The sequence below is a fragment of the Lutra lutra genome, chromosome 2, assembly GCF_902655055.1.
Source record: "Lutra lutra chromosome 2, mLutLut1.2, whole genome shotgun sequence".
In the NCBI taxonomy this organism is placed as follows: domain Eukaryota; kingdom Metazoa; phylum Chordata; class Mammalia; order Carnivora; family Mustelidae; genus Lutra; species Lutra lutra.
Window position 1 is genome coordinate 118,638,052 of NC_062279.1, and position 18,832 is coordinate 118,656,883.

Sequence of the window (18,832 nt, forward strand, 5' to 3'; positions counted from 1 at the left end):
CATGGAATCATGAGATGATGACCCTAGTTGAGAGAGCAAGAACTAAAAGCCTTATTTAACATGACAAATGCAGTTCATCCAGTAACTTAAAACAGAAAACAGAAATAATGATATTGGTAGGATAAGGACAACGGCAAGTAAAGAGTGATATAAATCAAATAAATCCACATCTGTTAAGTTAATGAAATACTATCTAACAGTGAAAAGGCAACTGAGCATGGAAAATAGAAAATGGAAATAATTATTTCTAATTATTTTACAATTATCTAATTTATAATTATCTAATAATTATTTCTAATCCAGCTAAAATATTAACTAGATTTTTAAATCATATACATATATTACTTAGACAAAATTTAACAACTAAAGAAACAATTTCTATATTCTCTCTTTAGTCATCAGACTTGCCTGATTTCTCTTGTTCTCCAGCAGTGAAGTCTCATAGAGTTGAGCATTATGAAGAACAATACCACAAAATGCCAAATAAGCAGCAAAGTCCTAGAAAACAGGTAAGACAACAGCTAAATTAAGAAGTGTCTAGGGCGCCTGGGTGGCTCAGTGGGTTGAGCCTCTGCTTTGGCTCAGGTCATGATCTCAGGGTCCTTGGATTAAGTCCGCATCAGGCTCTCTGCTGCGCAGGGAGCCTGCTTCCTCCTCTCTCTCTTTCTGCCTACCTCTCTGCCTACTTGTGATCTCTGTCATCAAATAAATACATAAAATCTTTAAAAAAAAAAAAAACGTGTCTACTAACTGGCCTTGTTATATTGCCTGAAACACAAAAAGCACCCAAAAATGCTTACAGTTGAAATAAATATTAGAAATTCAAGGGGTATATGTTAATTCTGCACAAAATTAAGAACAAATGAAAAGCAAGTGCAAGTTAGCTAACTAGCACAACAAATAGATAAGTATGAACACAGTCTCCTCAAGTCCTACATTACTTACAAATTAAGAAGAAAAGGGAAGGGAGTAGGACACAGATCTCTTTATATCATTTGAAACTGAAATTCACTATATGCAAAATCTAGTGTAGTCTCTGAATGATATTAAGAGTTGGGTCTGTGCTGAGACCATATAAATACCTTGTAACTCATTACTGGGGCAAATAAAATCTAACACACTTACCTGAGAATATTGGCAATAGTAGCCTCATATAAAGTTGTATAAAATATTAGCTTAAATATGTTTTAACATGGATCTGTCATCCTCATTATACTATTCTAAGGTGATATGCTCACAATTATATTAATTATTGATTAAAAGAAGTCTCTCCATGGCAAACGTTATTCACAATCATAGATTTATTTTGCCAAGAGATGATACAGCCTAAGAACACAAATCCTTCAAGAGGACTTTACATTTATGGACTATAAACAACTGATGAAATATAAAGTCAATCTAGAACCATTTCTCCCACCAAATATTCTCAGGTGTCATTAACAGAATAGGAGACTAGATGTCTAGAATACTGATTTTAAAAGGTACTTGCTATGTTCTGAATCAATTAAAACATGGGGACCCAGACAAGTGCCAATATACAGCCTACAGCACGGAGACAAAAATAACTCTGTCTTGTTTGAATGTCGTCCAAAAGCTCCTATTAATTTTCAGGGGAGTGACTTAAATAGCAACAGGCTTGAATAAGAAGAATTCATTGGGCTCCCATGATATACATATAATTATGTATTCAAGAAGAGAAATAATAAAACCTACTGACAGAATGAAGTTAGAAACAGGTTTAGGGGCTTCCGTCCTTAAACGGAAAGCATGTCGACGTGGTGTATGGGATGTATTCCTTCAGCACTGGATGCGAAGAATAATAAAATAATGCTGACTGCTGCTCTTTCTGAAGCTAAATTCACATCACCCCGCCGGAATTCACACCTTGGCGCCCCACGGTCTGAGTGCAAAGCTTATAAAACATTCTGAAATTTGCTTCATCGGGAGGCAACTCCAATTTTTAGCCAACCTGGAGTGCTGAACTTGGAGCAGTGCTTCAAGGGTTTTTTTACTCGGGTTGAATTTCTTTATAGCAGCGATGAAAGTTAAATGGGATAGTTAAAATACCGTGTCACCCTCCAGATGGCCCCAACACGCACACAGGCCTCCAGGAGGCTTGGCAGCACAGTGAGGAGGGAGCTGGGGGGCTTCCAAGGACTGATACCACGAGTACTCCAAAGTTAGCACCGTATTTAGCTACAGGAAAAAGACACTTTTGAACACTTCAGATCATTTTAAAACATAATGGTTTTTGTAATCAACAATTTCACCTACAGCTAATTCTAGAGGTCTATACACTATAAAGAAAAAACATCTTCTTAAACTGATGTCATGTCAGACACAAGTTTTGGTACCTTTTCATCTTTTTCAGTGAATGTCCCACCATTTCCTGATTTCTTGTTGATGGCCTGGGCTACACCAACAACCTGGAATAGGAGAAAAAAGTGGTAGTTTCATTGGCTGTAATTATTGGTATAAATTCACCAAAATGTGTTTATAAATGAATTTCTATGTGTGCTTTAAAATAACAATAAGCTATGAAGCCAAAACAAAACACCTCAGCATTTGAGTTAGTTATCTATCATACATCCTTTTATGCTCCTAAGAATTCGAATGTTGTCAACTTCTTGGGTCCCACTATTTTTGGTTCTGTAATTTCACCCTGCTTTGTGAGAAGAGTTATTGGCAATCACATTTTAAGTGAATATTTTTCAAGATTTTTGGATACAAAATAAACCATCAATTTCTATCACACTCAAATTAAATATAAGATAAATGCTTTACATTGCCTTTAAATTTATTATTTCAAATGGGCTAAAAATGTTCTTTTACTAAAAATGAAACAGGACCCTGTGGCCAATTAGGGTAAAAAGAATTCCTAATGTAGTGGGGGTAGTCCAACATCTTTTGAAACCTCTGACCTTAAAAATTATTTTGCCTTCAATAGATTTGTTTTTGGGAGAGGTGGTTTCCTTGAAAAAACAAAACAGGAATTAGCAGGCTGAGTCTTACTTCAAATGGATCAAAGATAAACTATATCTTGAGGAGACTGGACTAAAACCCTGTCTGGGAATATGTTTTAAGTTTCCACAAAAGGTTTAGCAACACTGCAAGAATTTTCTCATCTTTCTGTATTTTACTTACCTGTGTACCAACTTCAGTTGGGTTATTGCCTTAGTGTTTTAAAGGCCTTCAAAACTTACTTTTCCCCTCTTTCTACTTATAAATTCTACTCTCTCCCTGCTTCTGTGATTTAACATCAGTAGAATAAGCTATTATTTCCTCCCTGGATTACACTTTAGGAATATGAAGTCCTTGGTTTTTTATATATATTGGTCCTCCTTTTTTTCCCCTCAGCTCCTTCTAAGTCCCTTGGCTCTAAGACTAGGATATAAAATTCCCTGTTAGAAACAGAAAAGGAAGGGGAAATGGGTTGCCTGATGTAGTTTCCTGGTCATCTCAACACCTTAACTCCATGCGCCATGCAGAATAAAGCGATGTTTTTTAAAAAAAAAAGGGCAGAATTCTCCATTTATCCTGTACCTTTTTAATTGTACTTAGTTCAACTCTCCCTTATTTTTATACTCTCTTTAGCTCTTGAAAATGGCTAACAGATTTCCAGATGCTCCAATCTCAATGACTAAATGCATACAAAAACTTCGGTCTAAGGTAAAAAACACCTGGATTGCAGATATAGTCACTTGAGTATAAGTGACAGGAGCCACTTGAGGGTCACTGGGGTCTGATATACAGTGGTACCAGTGTAATTTGGTTATTTCAAGTGTTCATTCATTCACCCAACAAATATTGAGGTGCCTACTATGTATGGAGGAATGATAAAAACTGGGAGGAAGACTACTCTAAGGAGGTCAGAGTCAAGAATTGGTGTCATAGGGTAGCTCTATTCTTAACATCTTGAGGAACCTCCATACTATTTTCCAGAGTGTCTGTACCAACTTGCATTCCCACCAACAATGTAAAAGGGTTCCCCTGTCTCCACATCCTCGCCAACATTCGTTGTTTCCTATTTTGTTAATTTTTGCCATTCTAACTGGTGTAAAGTAGTATCTCATTGCGGTTTTGATTTGTATTTCCCTGATGGCTACTGATATTGAACATTTTTTCATGTGTCTGTTAGCCATTTGTATATCTTCTTTAGAGAAATGTCTGTTCATGTCTTCTGCCCATTTTTTGACTGGGTTATTAGTTTTTTGAGTTTTGAGTTTGAGAACTTTTTTATAGATCTTGGATATCAGCCCTTTGCCTGTAATGTCATTTGCAAATATCTTCTCCCATTCCGTGGGCTGCCTCTTAGCTTTACTGACTGTTTCCTTTGCTGTGCAGCTTTTTTATCTTGATGAAGTCCCAAAAGTTCATTTTTGCTTTTGTTCCAGTTGTCTTTGGAGACATGTCTTGAAAGAAATTACTATGGCTCATGTCAAAGATGTAACTGTCTGTGTTCTCCTCTAGGATTTTGATGGATTCTTGTCTCATATTGAGGTCTTTCATACATTTTGAGTTTATCTTTATCCAGCAATTGTACTACTGGGTATTTACCCCAAAGGTATGGACGTACTGAAAAGAAGGGGCACATGCACCTCAATGTTCACAGCAGCAATGTCCACAATAGCCAAACTGTGGAAGGAGCTGAGATACCCTTCAATAGATGCATGGATAAAGAAGATGTGGTACATATACACAATGGAATATTATTTAGCCATCAGAAACAATGAATACCTACCATTTGCACTGATGTGGATTGAACTGGAAGGGATTATGTTAAGGAAGTAAGTCAAGCAGAGAAAGACAATAGTCATACGGTTTCACTCATGTGGAACTAAGCAATAGCATAGAGGACCATAGGGGAAAGGAGGGAAATCCAAAGGGGGAGAAATCGGACAGGAGATAAACCATGAGAGACTATGGATCCCAAAAAACAATCTGGGGGTTTCAGAGGGGAGGATGGGGGGAGGGGTGATAGGTATGAAGAGGGCACGTGCTGTGATGAGCACTGGGTGTTATACTTAACTACTGAATCACCGAACACTGTATCAAGGACAAATTATGTACTATACAGCGGCTAACTGAACATAATAATAATAAAAAAAAAGAACAGGTAATACCTAAACAAACACTTAAAGCACATGGGGTGAACAGTTTGATGGTACAGATGCCCACAAACTGCTAAGAGGCTGAAGAGGTCACATAATATGGTCAAAGAGGCAGCTTCTCAGAAATGATAACATTTGAGTTTTTATTTGTCTTTAATAGATGGTTTTATAAAAGAAGACTTAAGTTTTAAATCTTCATTTTAAGGAAGATAAGTATACAAACAGTTCAAAAGAATCTGAAACAAAACTTCTCAGATAATTATACAGTATAGAAAAGTATGTATTGGTGTGCTCTATGTACCTGGAGCTGTTTGAGGTAAGTACTACGCAAGAAAGGAAAGAGAAAGTTCCTGCTCGTTCGAAAATATAAAGACACAGAAAGCTAGCTGTTTATTAAATGGTCACCTATCAAACTATGTTGGCATTTTAGTCGATCATGATGTCACCATAAATTGACAGTGGGATGACAGTTAATTTCTAAGTCTTAAAAGAAAAGAGGAAGATCAGCTGTATTACATATTTTCTGGAATCAGTTCTAGTAGAAGTGGTACTGATGGTCTGTTTAGATCACTAGAGTCCCTTGAGAATGAGAGCAGAGTTGGTGCGGGCCCAAGAGTACACCGTGGTCCAAGGCTGCGGCTACAGATACCCTCAACCTAGTCAGTGACCTGCAGACCCGCCCCCTGCCCTAGGGTGGGAGGGGAGAGCTGGGAGAAGGGAGGAGATGTTTTAGAGGTGGGTCAGCGAGCAGACCAAAGCGTGGCCTGTTCCCAGTGGGTCTGCAGCTACTCCATTTAAGAAGAGCACTTCAAACAAGGCTTCTTTGTTACACTTGGATGATCCTTTCAGCTCTCCCTTAATTAGAACTTGCAGGCCAATTTCAACTTCGGTTTCAATCTGCATGTTTGGCACTCAGGACCGTTTATATGGTAGGCATTTTTCTAACTATGGGCTGAAAAGTTTTCTCTCTGGTTGAAAGAACAACATCCTTGAAACCATACTAAATATCAGCCATTATTCACAATGTTCAACCAACCCAACATATTCACACAGTTCAATAACAATTTTCCATTCTGGGATTTCTTTCTTTCTTTTTTTTTTTTTAAAAGACTTTATTTATTTATTATTTCAGAGAGGGACAGAGAGAGATTGAGAGAACAAGTGAGAGGGGGCAGAGGGAGAAGCAGACTTCTTGTGGAGCAGGGAGCCCAATGCAAGACTCAATCCCAGGACATTGGGACCATGACCTGAGCTGAAGGCAGATGCTTAACCAACTGAGCTACTTGGGATGGTGTGAGGGGCAGAGGAAGAGAGAGAATCTTAAGCAGATTCCATGCTGAGTCCAGAGACTAAGGCAGGGCTCAGTCTCACCACCCTGAAATCATAACCTGAGGCAACATCAAGAGTTAGAGGCTCAACTGAGAGCCACCCAGGTACCCTCTTCCTTCTCCTATAACTACCCGATGAAGTACCCGATGTCCTTCATCTCTTCGAACACACTTAATTTTGCCTGTAAGTTCGTCTTTAGCAGGGACTGTTTTGCATGGGAGTCCCATGTTTCCTGAGTCATGAAGTGTCCATGCACAATGACTTCCTGTTTGTCTTGGCACTGTCCTGGGGGTGTGACTTCAAACCCCATACCAGTGTATGGTACAGGCTTGTGCTCTTATGGTTCACAGGCGTCTCTTCTTTCTCTCACAGCAGCAGACAGGAGACAAGCTTCCTTGAGGCTTTCTCTGGCTGCTGGTGGGAGTTTGCTAGGCTGTTTCATGAATGGAACCACCGCTCATCTAGGCTTCAGCTCCCTGCCCCACCCTCTCACTCCCACAGAGTGGATACGTGCCCTGGCCTGCGGATGCTATCCTCAGACATTCATCTCCCTCCTGAATCTCAGACCTCCGTGACCCCATCTGGCCAATACTCCATGCTCACATTTCTTATCTTGCAGTCAAATGCTCTACCCCTGAGCTATACCCCCTCACATTTCTTATCTTGGGTTCCGCTCTGTTTCTGACACCTGGGGGCTTTCCCTTTCACGAGCTCATCTGCAATTTGTAAAACTGTTTTTGGTGAAATTTTATCTTCTACTTTTTGGCAGAATTGTGGAGGGAGATTCTTCTGCATCTATATAGTCTGGCAAACTGATGAGTCTTGTTTATAGGCTTTAAAACCCACTTTGTACCCGGTGAACACCAGATCTTTACTATATTTGGGATTTTTTCCCCTCCTAACATTAGAGCAAGATATTTACTTTTAGGCAATGTCATGGAATGAGGATTTCCAATGAGGATTTTTTATCCTTTCTGGTAACCAAATATTTCTCTAATAATTTTACAGATTTCAGATATTAGAGGTTAAGTTGTTTAACAGACAACTAATTAAATAAAATTGATTAAAAAATAGGCATGTTAGTTATTAGACCAAGTTATTAGACCAAGAAAATATATTTAATATGTAACATGTGCCTCTATCCCCAGATAGATGGGTGATATTTTAAAAATAGCACTGATAAAAACAGGTAGAAAGAGGAGAAAAGGCACAGTGTCTGTCCAAGGTCACATAATTCAGTAAAAGACCAAAAAGAGTTTAATTCTCTGAATTTCAAGGATCCTAAGCAAAACTAGCACCCTCTGCCCTCCTTGCATTGATTTTCTTCCTCTGTCATCTATTGCTCCTTTAAACAAATTAGCTCTTTGTCTTCAAGCAAAGTAACTGCTAACCATAGGTTTTTTACATGTCAATTTTGAAAGGCAGCTTTGATGACAAGTGTATGTCAGACCTCGTATCTGAGAGGCAAAGTCCCTGAACGTATCAGCTTCCCCACCGGAAAGCCCGGTCATACTGCCTACCTGCTGGCTACCTGGGCCCTCACACACCTGTACTCCACGCTATTTTTTTAAGCACAAAGAAGCTTCTGTTTTCTATTTTACTGGCACTTTCCACAGCATAAATGGATATTATGTCCTCACAGGGTCAAGTGTTCTTTTAGGAATGCAAAGGGCAAGACTTGACTCTTGCTGAGTGAACAGTGTGGAATGTGACAGCTGGTCAATTCAGGGGCAACTGATCATTGCCACAGTAAGCAATTTCTTCTTCAATCAGCAGCTGCCCAGACACTTACTGAGGCCATACATCAATCTCAATACACTTCCTCATTCCCAGTTCCAAGGGATACTCAGCATGGAGGCTAAAAGCAAGGGAGGAAAGGAAAAGACTCTACAAATCTTAGCTATCCCTCTCCCATCTGTGGAATATCTCCATCTATAACCTGAGCTGACATCTTACTTCACCAAGAAAATGAGAATTTAATATGTACAGGAGCCAGTGGAGAAGTCTCCCCAGTGCTCTACTGAAACGTTTTCATGACTCGGTCATTCATTCAACAAAAATTATTTTATTCAACAAACAATCACTGAGTCCCTCATGTATCATTGTTCTAGGCTACGAAGACCCAGTAGTGAACAAAATCCATGTCCTCATGGCCTGACATTCTAGTCAGAATTTTAGGCTTGGAAGAAAATCCCACCCGTACACAGCCTTCTCCTTCCATTTCACAAGAGAGCAAACTGTAAGTGACAGGGTTGGTATGACCAATCAGGGCTTTCTCATCTCTCTTCCAATTCCTAGGCAATTATCAAAGTATGGCCATAGTCCATGTGGTAGGCAAAATAAAGTTCCCCAAAGATGTACTCATCCTAGTCCCTGGAACCTGTCAAAATGTTACCTTAATTGGCAAAAGGAAGCTCTCCAGATGCAATTAACTTAAGGATCTGGAGATGGGGACATTATCCGGAATTATCTGGCTGGGTCCAACTGTAATTAGAAGAATCCTTATGAGGGAAAGCAGGAGGAGACAGAAGAGTCAGAGTCAAAGATTTGAAGATGGTTTGCCCCAGGTTTTAAGGAGAGTGGAAGGGGCCACAGACCAACGCATGTGGGCAGCCTCTAGAAGCTGGAAAAGGCAAGAGAACAAATTCTTCCCTTGAAACTCCACACAGGAACACAGCCCTGCTGACACCCTGATTTTAGCCCAGTGAGAACTATTTTAGACTCTGGCAACCAAAACTATAAGATAATACATCTGTGTTGTTTTAAGCCACTAAACTTTTGGTAGTTTTTTACAGAGGAAATAAGAAACCAATACATTCTGTTAGAATCATTCATTCCCTTTTCACTTTTCCTCATCCCATACTGTATCTTGTGTTTCACCATCTAAATCCTCACTTTCTTTGAAAGCCTTGACATCTCAATGCTAATTGTTTTTCTGCCTTCAGTTGACCTTTGACACTAATGCCAAATTTATCTTCTTGGGACACTGCTTTGCACAGACAAATTACCTTTTTACTCAAAATATTTTAATGTTCCACCCATCTACAGGATAAAAACTGATGACCAATTTCACACCCCCAATTTGAACTAAGATCACTTCAATGGCTCTCTGAATTAGAACGCTATAGTGACCTTGTTCACATCATTCCTTGAAATATTACCTTCCCCTTTCTCTTTTGAGGCTGAGCCTACAAAAAACTTCCCTTCAATCCCTTCTGAAATTCTGTGTGGCAGCTGGGTATGCCATACATTTCACAATGAGGTATTCTCATTTTTAACCTCATTTCCTCTACTCTCACCCTGGCTCTCCAACTAGATTGCCTTCTAAGGACGTGATTTATATTTATGCCTTATTGTAGCATCAGTACTTTGCTTTGTCCGGAATGCACTAAATGCTTGACAGATAGTTGCTGTCAACGATAATGGGAGAAGGGAGAGAGGAATCAAATATTTTTTAGGGTGATGTACTTACTCGACAATTCATATTCGAATAACAGTTAATTATATCTGCCCATTTTCTTTCTCTGCCATTTGCTTGATATTAAGTGATCTCTCCACATCTGAGAATTTTATGTAGCAGTAAGAAGTTTACGCTTTTAATAAGCCTTTGGCTATGGAGCTGGAACTTAAGAGCCTAGAAAGATTTTGGGAGAGTGGGAAAGAAAAGCTTAAGATTGATCATTTTAACACTGAATTTTAAAAATACAGAAAACCACAGAGAATAAGATAGTAAACATCCATATCTCTGTTGTTTACAACAGTGGCAATGTGGGGCTTTTTAAACATGGTTTGTTGGGCCTCACCCCAAGTTTCAGATTTAGCAGATCTGGGTTAGGGCTTGAAAATCTGTATTTCTCAGAGCTCTCAGGTGATGCCACAAGCTGCCAGCCCAGAGACAAAAGACATTTTGAGAACCACTGATAAAGAACTGCTAAGTGTTAATATTTGGGGATATTCCCTTTTTAAAATTAAATTAAGAAAATTAAATTGGACTTTCTCCTTCCAGCCCCATTCTTCTTCCTCCTGCCCTTCCTCCCCAGAGTCAACCTCTAGCATTGCATTTTTTTAACGTTTTAAGGTTTTTAAGGTTTGTCAGAGAGAGAGAGAGAGTGAACACAAGCAGGGGGAGCAGCAGGCAGGACAGGGAGAAGCAGGCTCCTGCTGAACAGGGAGACCAATGTGGGGCTTGATCTCAGGACCCTGAGATCATGACCTGAGCTGAAGGCAGATACCTAACTGACTGAGCCACCCAGGTTTCCCTAGCAATGCATTCTTAAGAAATATATGAATCTCAGCATAATCTCTTCTAGTCCCATCCATGTTGATACAAAAGTTGGGTATTTGTCCTTTCTGATAGAGGCATAATACTCCATAGTGTATATGGACCACATCTTCCTTATCCATTTGTCCATTGAAGGGCATCTTAGTTCTTTCCACAGTCTGGCAACCATGGCCATTGCTGCTATGAACACTGGGGTACAGATGGCCCTTCTTTTCACTACATGGAGAGGAGAAGGGAGTTGGGGGAAATTGGAGGGGAGACAAACCATGAGAGACTATGGACTCTGAAAAACAATCTGAGGGTTTTGAAGGGCCAGGGGGAGGGAGGTTGGGTGAGCCTGGTGGTGGGTATTAAGGAGGGTATGTATTGCATGGAGCACTGGTGTGGTGCATAAACAATGAATTCTGGTACACTGAAAAGAAATTAAAAAAATTAAAAATTTAAAAAGAGAGAAATATATGAATCTATAAACAAGACATAGTACTTTCATCTTTCAAAAAGGTGGCTCAAACAAAATCATATAATATGCCTAATTTTGCAACCCGTTATTGTATTCAATGTTGTTTTTCTTTTTCTTTTTTTTTTTTTAAAGATTTTATTTATTTATTTGACAGACAGAGACCACAAGTAGGCAGAGAGGCAGGCGGAGAGAGAGGAAGGGAAGCAGGCTCCCCGCTGAGCAGAGAGCCCGATGCGGGGCTCGATCCCAGGACCCTGGGATCACGACCTGAGCCGAAGGCAGAGGCTTTAACCCACTGAGCCACCCAGGCGCCCCTCAATGTTGTTTTTCAATCAGTATCCATAGATCTGGCTCATTCATTTTATATATAGTGTCGTACTACATACCAAATTTTGTTCATCTAATCCCCAAATGACAGATGCTTGAGTTGTTGGCAATTTTTTGCTATTAGAATAAAACCATCTACAACAAACATTTCTATTGTACACATATGCAAGAGCTTCTTTGGGGAAATCTTCAGAGGGATTACAGAAGTTATACCTTTACAAGCAATGCTTAAGTGTTTTTGTCAACCTTACATTCTAAGCAGCACCTGGTATTAGCAGGCTTTTACATCTTTGTCCTTCTAGCGGCCATAAAACTGTATCTCACTGTTGCTTCAGTTTGCATCTTCCTGATTACTAGAGAGAATAAACAACTTTTTAATTTTTATTGCCTATTCTGGTTCTCTTCTTCTGTGTTGCCTATGTGTATTTTTTCCAGTTTTGACCATTTTGTTGTTGTTTGGCATTTACTAAGAAATCTGAAAGTCGAGGGTTGATTTTTGAGGTTTGGTGAGACTATTTGGTTGTGCTTCAGTTTATCCACGTATAAGTAGAAGCACCACTGTTCCCACTGTTTCTCTCAAGAGCTGTTTATGGCTCTTCCGAGGTTACAGACAACACAAGTATGAACACAGAAGTGGATGTTTTTAGTTTGTTCTCCTGGCCTGGGAGGCTAGGAAGAGGCAGCCAAGTTGAAAAGAAGCTTCGAGGAAGTTGCAAAATGTAAACAGCTACTGCCTAGGATAACTGGCATCGAAATACATGACTAAGGGCCAATATCTCTAAGATAGTTAAAAATCTATTCCTAGCCAAAAAAAAAAAATTCACAATGCTAAAAAGTTTGCCATTTAAAAAAGGGAGAAGGAAGGGCCTGCTGTATTACAGGCGCTTTGTATCTGTTAATTCATTTAACCTTTGCCACAACCCTTTGAGGTGGATATTACAATTCTCATTTCATCACAGAAGTGGCGGACGTTCAGAAAAATTAAATAGGGGCCCCAGAATGTGCGACACAGATGCTCTGCAGGTCTGATCCCTAACCTGCATCTTTCCACTGCTCCTTCCAGCAGGAAAGTGAAACCTGCACTGTATAAAATACAGATTCTTAGGCATGATTCTTTAAAGGAATCATGAAGACCAAGGACTTTCCAGTACATTCAAAGGCTGTATACAAATCCCATATATATGCCTATCTTGTTAATGCATATTTTTACCAAAAAGAATGGAATAATTTCAAAATTAGAACTTTCAAGAAATAAAGACAAATCCAAAATTGCAGCTAAAAGTCATTTTTACTTCCATTGTAAATCTTATGGCACATCTTTATATCCAAGAATCTCTTATGCAACATAAAAAGGTCCTATATTTCGGGATATATAATGCTCTCTCAAAAACAAGTGGAATCCTAAAAACAACAACAACAACAACAACAAAAACACAACAACAATAAAAAAACCCCGCAGAATTAACCTCTGGTAACAGAAATCAGAACAGTGTTGCCCAAAGGTTGTGGGATAACTTAATTGGGGGTGTTAGTTACACAGATGAACACACATTTGTTAAAACTCATCAAATTGGACATTTAGATCTGTGTACTTCACTGTATATAAAGTTTAACCCACTTTTCAAAAACTATTCAAAAGTCTCAAAAGTAAATTTATAACTTCCGATGGTATATGCAAATGATGGTCCAAATACTGAGTTCCCAGCTGTCTTGGCAATGGTAAAGCAGGCAGAAGTTCTGACCGTTTGCTCTGTGCTGTTAGGCAGGATGGACGTTCCCCAGATAGGGCCAGGACAAATCCAGCCTCTGGGGGTCAGTAGCTGTCCTGCCCTGGGAACATCCAGTGGGAGTGGTGCCAACCCGAGACTGGGTTCCTTCCAGCCAAGGGGATACTGGGCATAATTCTTGATCCTGATGTTTATTCTCATCCCTTTGCACACAAAAAATTCCTCTTCCCTGCCAAATGCTAAACTCTGGGCCTCACTAGCTTTTAAGCGATGAGGTGAAGGTCCTAAATCTAGAACCCTAGGAAGCTTTTGCCTTCTTCTTAGACATTTCTGTCCCTCGGAATATAGAGATTTGGTCCTGAGATGAAGCAGCACATGGCCATTGTGCAAAGTCTCCTTCTGTGCCCTTTAAAAACATGCCAGAGACACAAAGGTTACATAGCAGAAAAGAGCCTGTTGTCTTTCCCACGGCAGGGTACGCTCAGCATTTACTGTCATTTAACTTTTCCATTCCTCCATGTGTCTGGCCTCCCAGCATTCTATAAAAGGAGGAAACAGACATTTTTCTAAACCTTTACTAGGTGAAGAGCTCTGTGGTGGGCACTGTCACATTCCTTGCCTCACTAGGATCTTTAAAACCACCCTGTGTGTTTGCATTTCATGTTGAAACTTTACAGATGAGTCACCTAAGGCACAAGAGGTGAAGAAAATTGCTCAAGGAATTGCTGATTGGAAGCCAGCAGCATGCAAGACTAAGTCGTTTTTGCTACAAATTCTGAGTCTCTCTTTCAAACAGCCTTTGCCCAATTGGGACTAAGTCCAAAACAGCAAAAAATATTACATACTCAATATATATTATATAATTGGAATTTGTATCAGAGTAAACCTAACACTGTTTGTGCCCACCTTTACACATGGCATTGCCAAAAATGACTTCAGAGCCTTGGGTCTATTTAATAACTGAGATTTATTTTCAGGGCGGTGTTCTGCATTCTGCCAGTGGCCGGTCTGCAAAGACCAGGCTTACCCCTGGATGGTGTCGTTGGATTTGGACTCTGTTAAACCAGGGTCAACTCTGTTCCGGCACTGCCCACACTTATAACAGGTCACCATCTCTACAGCTTGGCAAGATGCTGCACTCCTAAGGCTTCCTGATAATTACGGGGTAAAGTGGCGTGCCCACAATGTGCACAAACAGAAGAGAAATAACAGAAGAGAAATAACACAGTAGAAGTGGCAAAAGGCAAGCTTCATGCATCAAAACACTATGTAGGCTGAATCTCATCTACAAGCTAGAGCTGGCATCAAAGATTTTGAGAGAACATCTTCTCCATTAGAGCTGAATTGAGTGTTCAGGTGAGCGCTCTCACCTGTACTGGTCCAGCGAAGTACCTCATGGCCCTCAGCTAGACAGCCGCATCATTTAGCTCAAGGGAGTCAGGGCAAAAAGAGTGTATGTGCCTATTTATCATCTCTTTTTACATTCAGCAAATCCTTCACATAGAGAATACAGTCTATTATGTCATCAGAGCCAAAACATAATTTTATCTCTGTTTTCTCCTTCAAATGGAAAATGAGTCTGAGAAGGTAATCATATATGAAGCCTCAGATGCAGACATCTGTCTCACGAGCAAAACTCTGAACTGTAGGTGTCACCAGCAAAAAAAGACACGCCCTCCTCCACACAGCTGTGCCAGATAATACACAAAGAAATTAACAGTATTTGGAATCATTGCTTGCAACTCTGTATTTTACTATTAAATTATTCCAGTCCATAATTTGCATTTTCAAAAACTAAAATAGTAAAAGAGCTCGTTGGTAGCTTTTTCAGGTACAACCATTAATAAAGATGAAAGACGGTAATTACTTCATGGTAAGAAAAATACAGCCTTAGAATAAAGACGATGTGGATCTAAATTCCAGCTCTGCCACTTAGAAGATATAGAATGTTGGGGAATTTCTGTACTTGACCAAGTCCATATTTCCTCGTCTAAAATGGGGATGAGAGACCCGGGTGGCTCAGTCGTTAAGCATATGCCTTTGGCTTGGGTCATGATCCCAGGGTCCTGGGATGGAGTCCCACATCTGGCTCCCCACTCAGCAGGGAGTCTGCTTCTCCCTCTCCCTCTGCTTCCCTCCGTCCCCCACTTGGGCGCTCTCTCTCTCAAAAAATTAAAATCTTTAAAAATAAAATAAAATGGGGATGATAATATCAACAAAAAGTGTTATTACTGATCTCTAAGTATATCAGCATGAAGCCCCCAGCCCTACTGCTATTTAACATACAGCCTTGATTAAATTTCTACCTGAGATCATTTAACTTATCCATCTATTTTGGATACCATGCTTCAAGATGGCAAAGAAAAACTTCTGCAAAAGAAGTTCTTGGGTCAACCAGATTACTGTATACCATAAATGCAGTTTAAACGTCACCAGCTCTGTGAAGCATTCTTGTCTCATCTTGCTCTTGTGGAGGGTACAGTCTCACGAGGAGAAAGAGAAATATCCAGTAAGTTAATATGTAGTGTGCCAGATGGAGATTAAGTGCTCACATGTTATGGAGAAAACAGAGCAGGGAAGGAAGGAATAGTTGAAATTCAATAAGGATAGCTAAAGAGAGTCTTGCTGAGATATCATTTGAATAAAAGCCCAAGGGAGATGAGAGAGTGAACCATGTGGATTAACTAAGGCTGGGTAGGTGGCGGGGGGAGACTCTTTTAGACAGAGGGAACAGCACGTGCAAAGGCTCTGGGGCTGGAGCTTCCCTGATGTACTGCCAGTACGCTGGAGAGAACGGGGGTGGACTAATAGGAGGTGCGATCAGAGGGGCATCAGGAGCCAGACCATGTGGAACTTTCTTATGGGATGAGGTGGTAGGACAGGGTTCTGAACAGGGAGTAATGAGATCTAACAAGTTTTATAAAATTTGTGTTCAGAATTAGGAGTCAAAAGCCTCAAGAGGGTTACTACAGTGACTCACGTGCTACGTAGCAGTGGCTTAAACCTGGGAGGCGGGCGTGCAGTAAGAGCAGTGACTGAAGGGAAAGCCAACAGTGTTTACTGATGAATTAGAGCTCTCCTGTGGGAGAAAGAAAGAAGGCAGAGATGGCTTCAAGGAATTTAGGGTGAAGAGCAGGAATGAGAGAAGTTGCTGAGCGTGGTGGGGATGAGCACGGAGCAGATCTGGTGGGGGGGACGATCAGGAGCTTGGTGTCGGATATGTTAAGTTCAAGAGGCCTATCAGACATACAGAGGTAGAGAAGTAAGCAGCTGAACAGAAGAGTCTAAACTGAAGACACAGTTCGCTTGTACCTAAATGTACCTAACTGTACCTAAATCCATGGGGGCAGACAAAATCACTGAAGGAGTGAATGTAGTTAAGGGAGAGACAAGGGTCCAGGGCTGAGTCGCGCAGCACCACTGTGATTAGCAGGCACCAGCCAACAGGGCAGAGAGGAGGCCAGAGCCAGGAGGAAAACTGGGGAGACTGAGGTCCTGGAGAGTAGGTGAAAACACTCTGTCCTGGAGGAGTAAACAATCACCAACAATGTCACATGCTGCTGACAGGCCTGGTGAGGTGAGGATGAAGGAATGATCACTGGTTCCCTGTGGAAGTCATGGGACCCTGCCAAGAGCGGTTGACACAGAGTGGGGAGGGCCAAGGCTTGGATGGAGTACATTCAGGGGAGAATGGCAGGAAATGGAAAAAGGGACGACTCTTTTCAAAGATTTGCTCTGATGGTGATTAGAGAAATGAAGTGGTCTCTGAAAGGACACCTGTGGTTCAGTGGGTATTGGGCTTTTAAGATGGGAGAAATAACAGCATATTTGTATGCTGATGAACCTGGGTGATAGAGAGGGAAATTCTGGTGATCCTGTCCATGCGGGGGAGGAAGGGGACCTGCTGAGATGTGGCTTTGAGCAGGTGATACAGAAAGAGATCTGGTGCACACATGCGAGACTGACCTTTGTCATTTCACAGTTTGACAGTTTGACCCTAGAAGTAAAAGGGAGACTAGAGTATATGGACTCAGAGGCGCGGTGGTGGGGAGACAGAATAACTTCTCCCGCAGAAGTATGCTTTTAATTGCTTTCTTTACTGAAATCATAAGCAAGGCCATCAGTTGAAAGTGGCGGGATTGGGGCGGGGGCAAAACTGAGATTCGAGGAGAGAGAGAAAGTATTCAACAGTAAAATAACATGGTCAAAAGCCAGAGCTAATTGTTTTGATCCTCAGAAACCAATACTTTCTGTTGCATGTTTTACTTTAAAGAATATCACAACTCTCCTCTGTCAGATCTATCTAAAAAGCCTAGAATGTATTCTAAATTCTTCCGTCTGTTGATTTTTCCATTATATCAATCCCTCCACCTTCTAAACAGAAGTGTAACAAATCCACTTCTTGTCTTCTCTGCCTCAGCCTGGGTCCACTTCTAGCCTTGATTACTGCAAAAGCTTCCTTACCAACTTCCCTGCTTCTGGATACAGTACTTTCTCCATGTATGGACAAATATGGAAATTATTTACTTAGCAAAATCTATCAAGTGTCAAATTATGTGGCTTTGAGTCATATATTAAACAAAAAAACCCCTGTCTATCCTTAAAGCTGTGGCCATACAGATCTTTCGATAACAGCAAATATTTCCTGAACTAAAAAAAAAATTCCACACTCTCTCTGCATGACCCTGGAGGGCTCTTCATGATCTTGCCTCTGCCTGCCTGCATAGCCTCATCTCCAGGCTCTTCCCTCCTTCCAGCTTATACTCAAACACTGTGCCAAAGGACCACACACATTCCGTCTGCTTTTGATTCATGAGTAGACTTGAAAAACAATGGTGTAGAGAGATAGTAAGGACGCCAGTGAGTGTTTCCTGCAGGTATTTGGAGCAAAACATTTAAATTACATACAAATAGTGATCTCATGTAGACTAGCATTTGTGACATAACATTTCAGAAGCCTCTTCATGTCTCAATCACTTGCCACAGCGGAAGAAGCAGACATCTTCCTTGTTTCTCCTCAGTCTTCCTTTCTTTTAAATTTTCTGCTTCCTTTCTTCCCTTTAACTCATGCCAGCTGGGCACAGTATACATACCAACCCTCCACCTTTGTTTAAACCCAGCCTATGTCGCTTCTAGTAATTCATGTCACTTTTTAGTACATGAAAAGTTGAGAAATAATCATTTTAATTAATGAGCAGAATTCCTTGTTTATCCTTTGGCCAGTTTTAAGGAAGGAGAATAAAGCATCAGAGTACATCTAGTACTTCTGGTGGTTTCAAAATATCTCCTCAAATTCTTTGATACTTCTCTCTTCAAGAGGTGGAGCCTAATCCCATCCACCAACCTTGATTCTGGGCTGGCCTTGATGCCTGGCTTCTAGAGAACAGAATACCATGAAATGAAGGTGAACAGCTTTGGACGTTTGGTCAGACAAGGTACTGGTGCTTCCTCCTTGCTCACTCTCTGCCACATGGTGAGGAAACTGAGCGCCTTGTGGAGAGGCCCACTTAGTGAGGAACTGAGGCCTCTGGCTAACAACCATGTGAGTGAGCCCCCTGGGAAGTAGGTACTCAAGCATAAGTCAAACCCCCTGCCT

At 40.7% G+C, this 18,832-nt stretch overlaps 1 protein-coding gene across 4 annotated transcripts in view; it reads right to left on the bottom strand.

Moving 5' to 3' along the window:
• Positions 1–18,832, bottom strand: part of PDE5A (phosphodiesterase 5A) — a 149,920-nt gene that overhangs the window by 86,110 nt on the left and 44,978 nt on the right. For all 4 annotated transcript variants that reach the window (XM_047718327.1, XM_047718329.1, XM_047718328.1 and 1 more), the window contains exons 4-5: positions 2,355–2,426; positions 409–498 (exon numbers count right to left, since the gene is read on the bottom strand). In XM_047718327.1, coding sequence (XP_047574283.1) covers positions 409–498; positions 2,355–2,426 — 162 coding nt within the window. The remainder of the gene's footprint in view (positions 1–408; positions 499–2,354; positions 2,427–18,832) is intronic.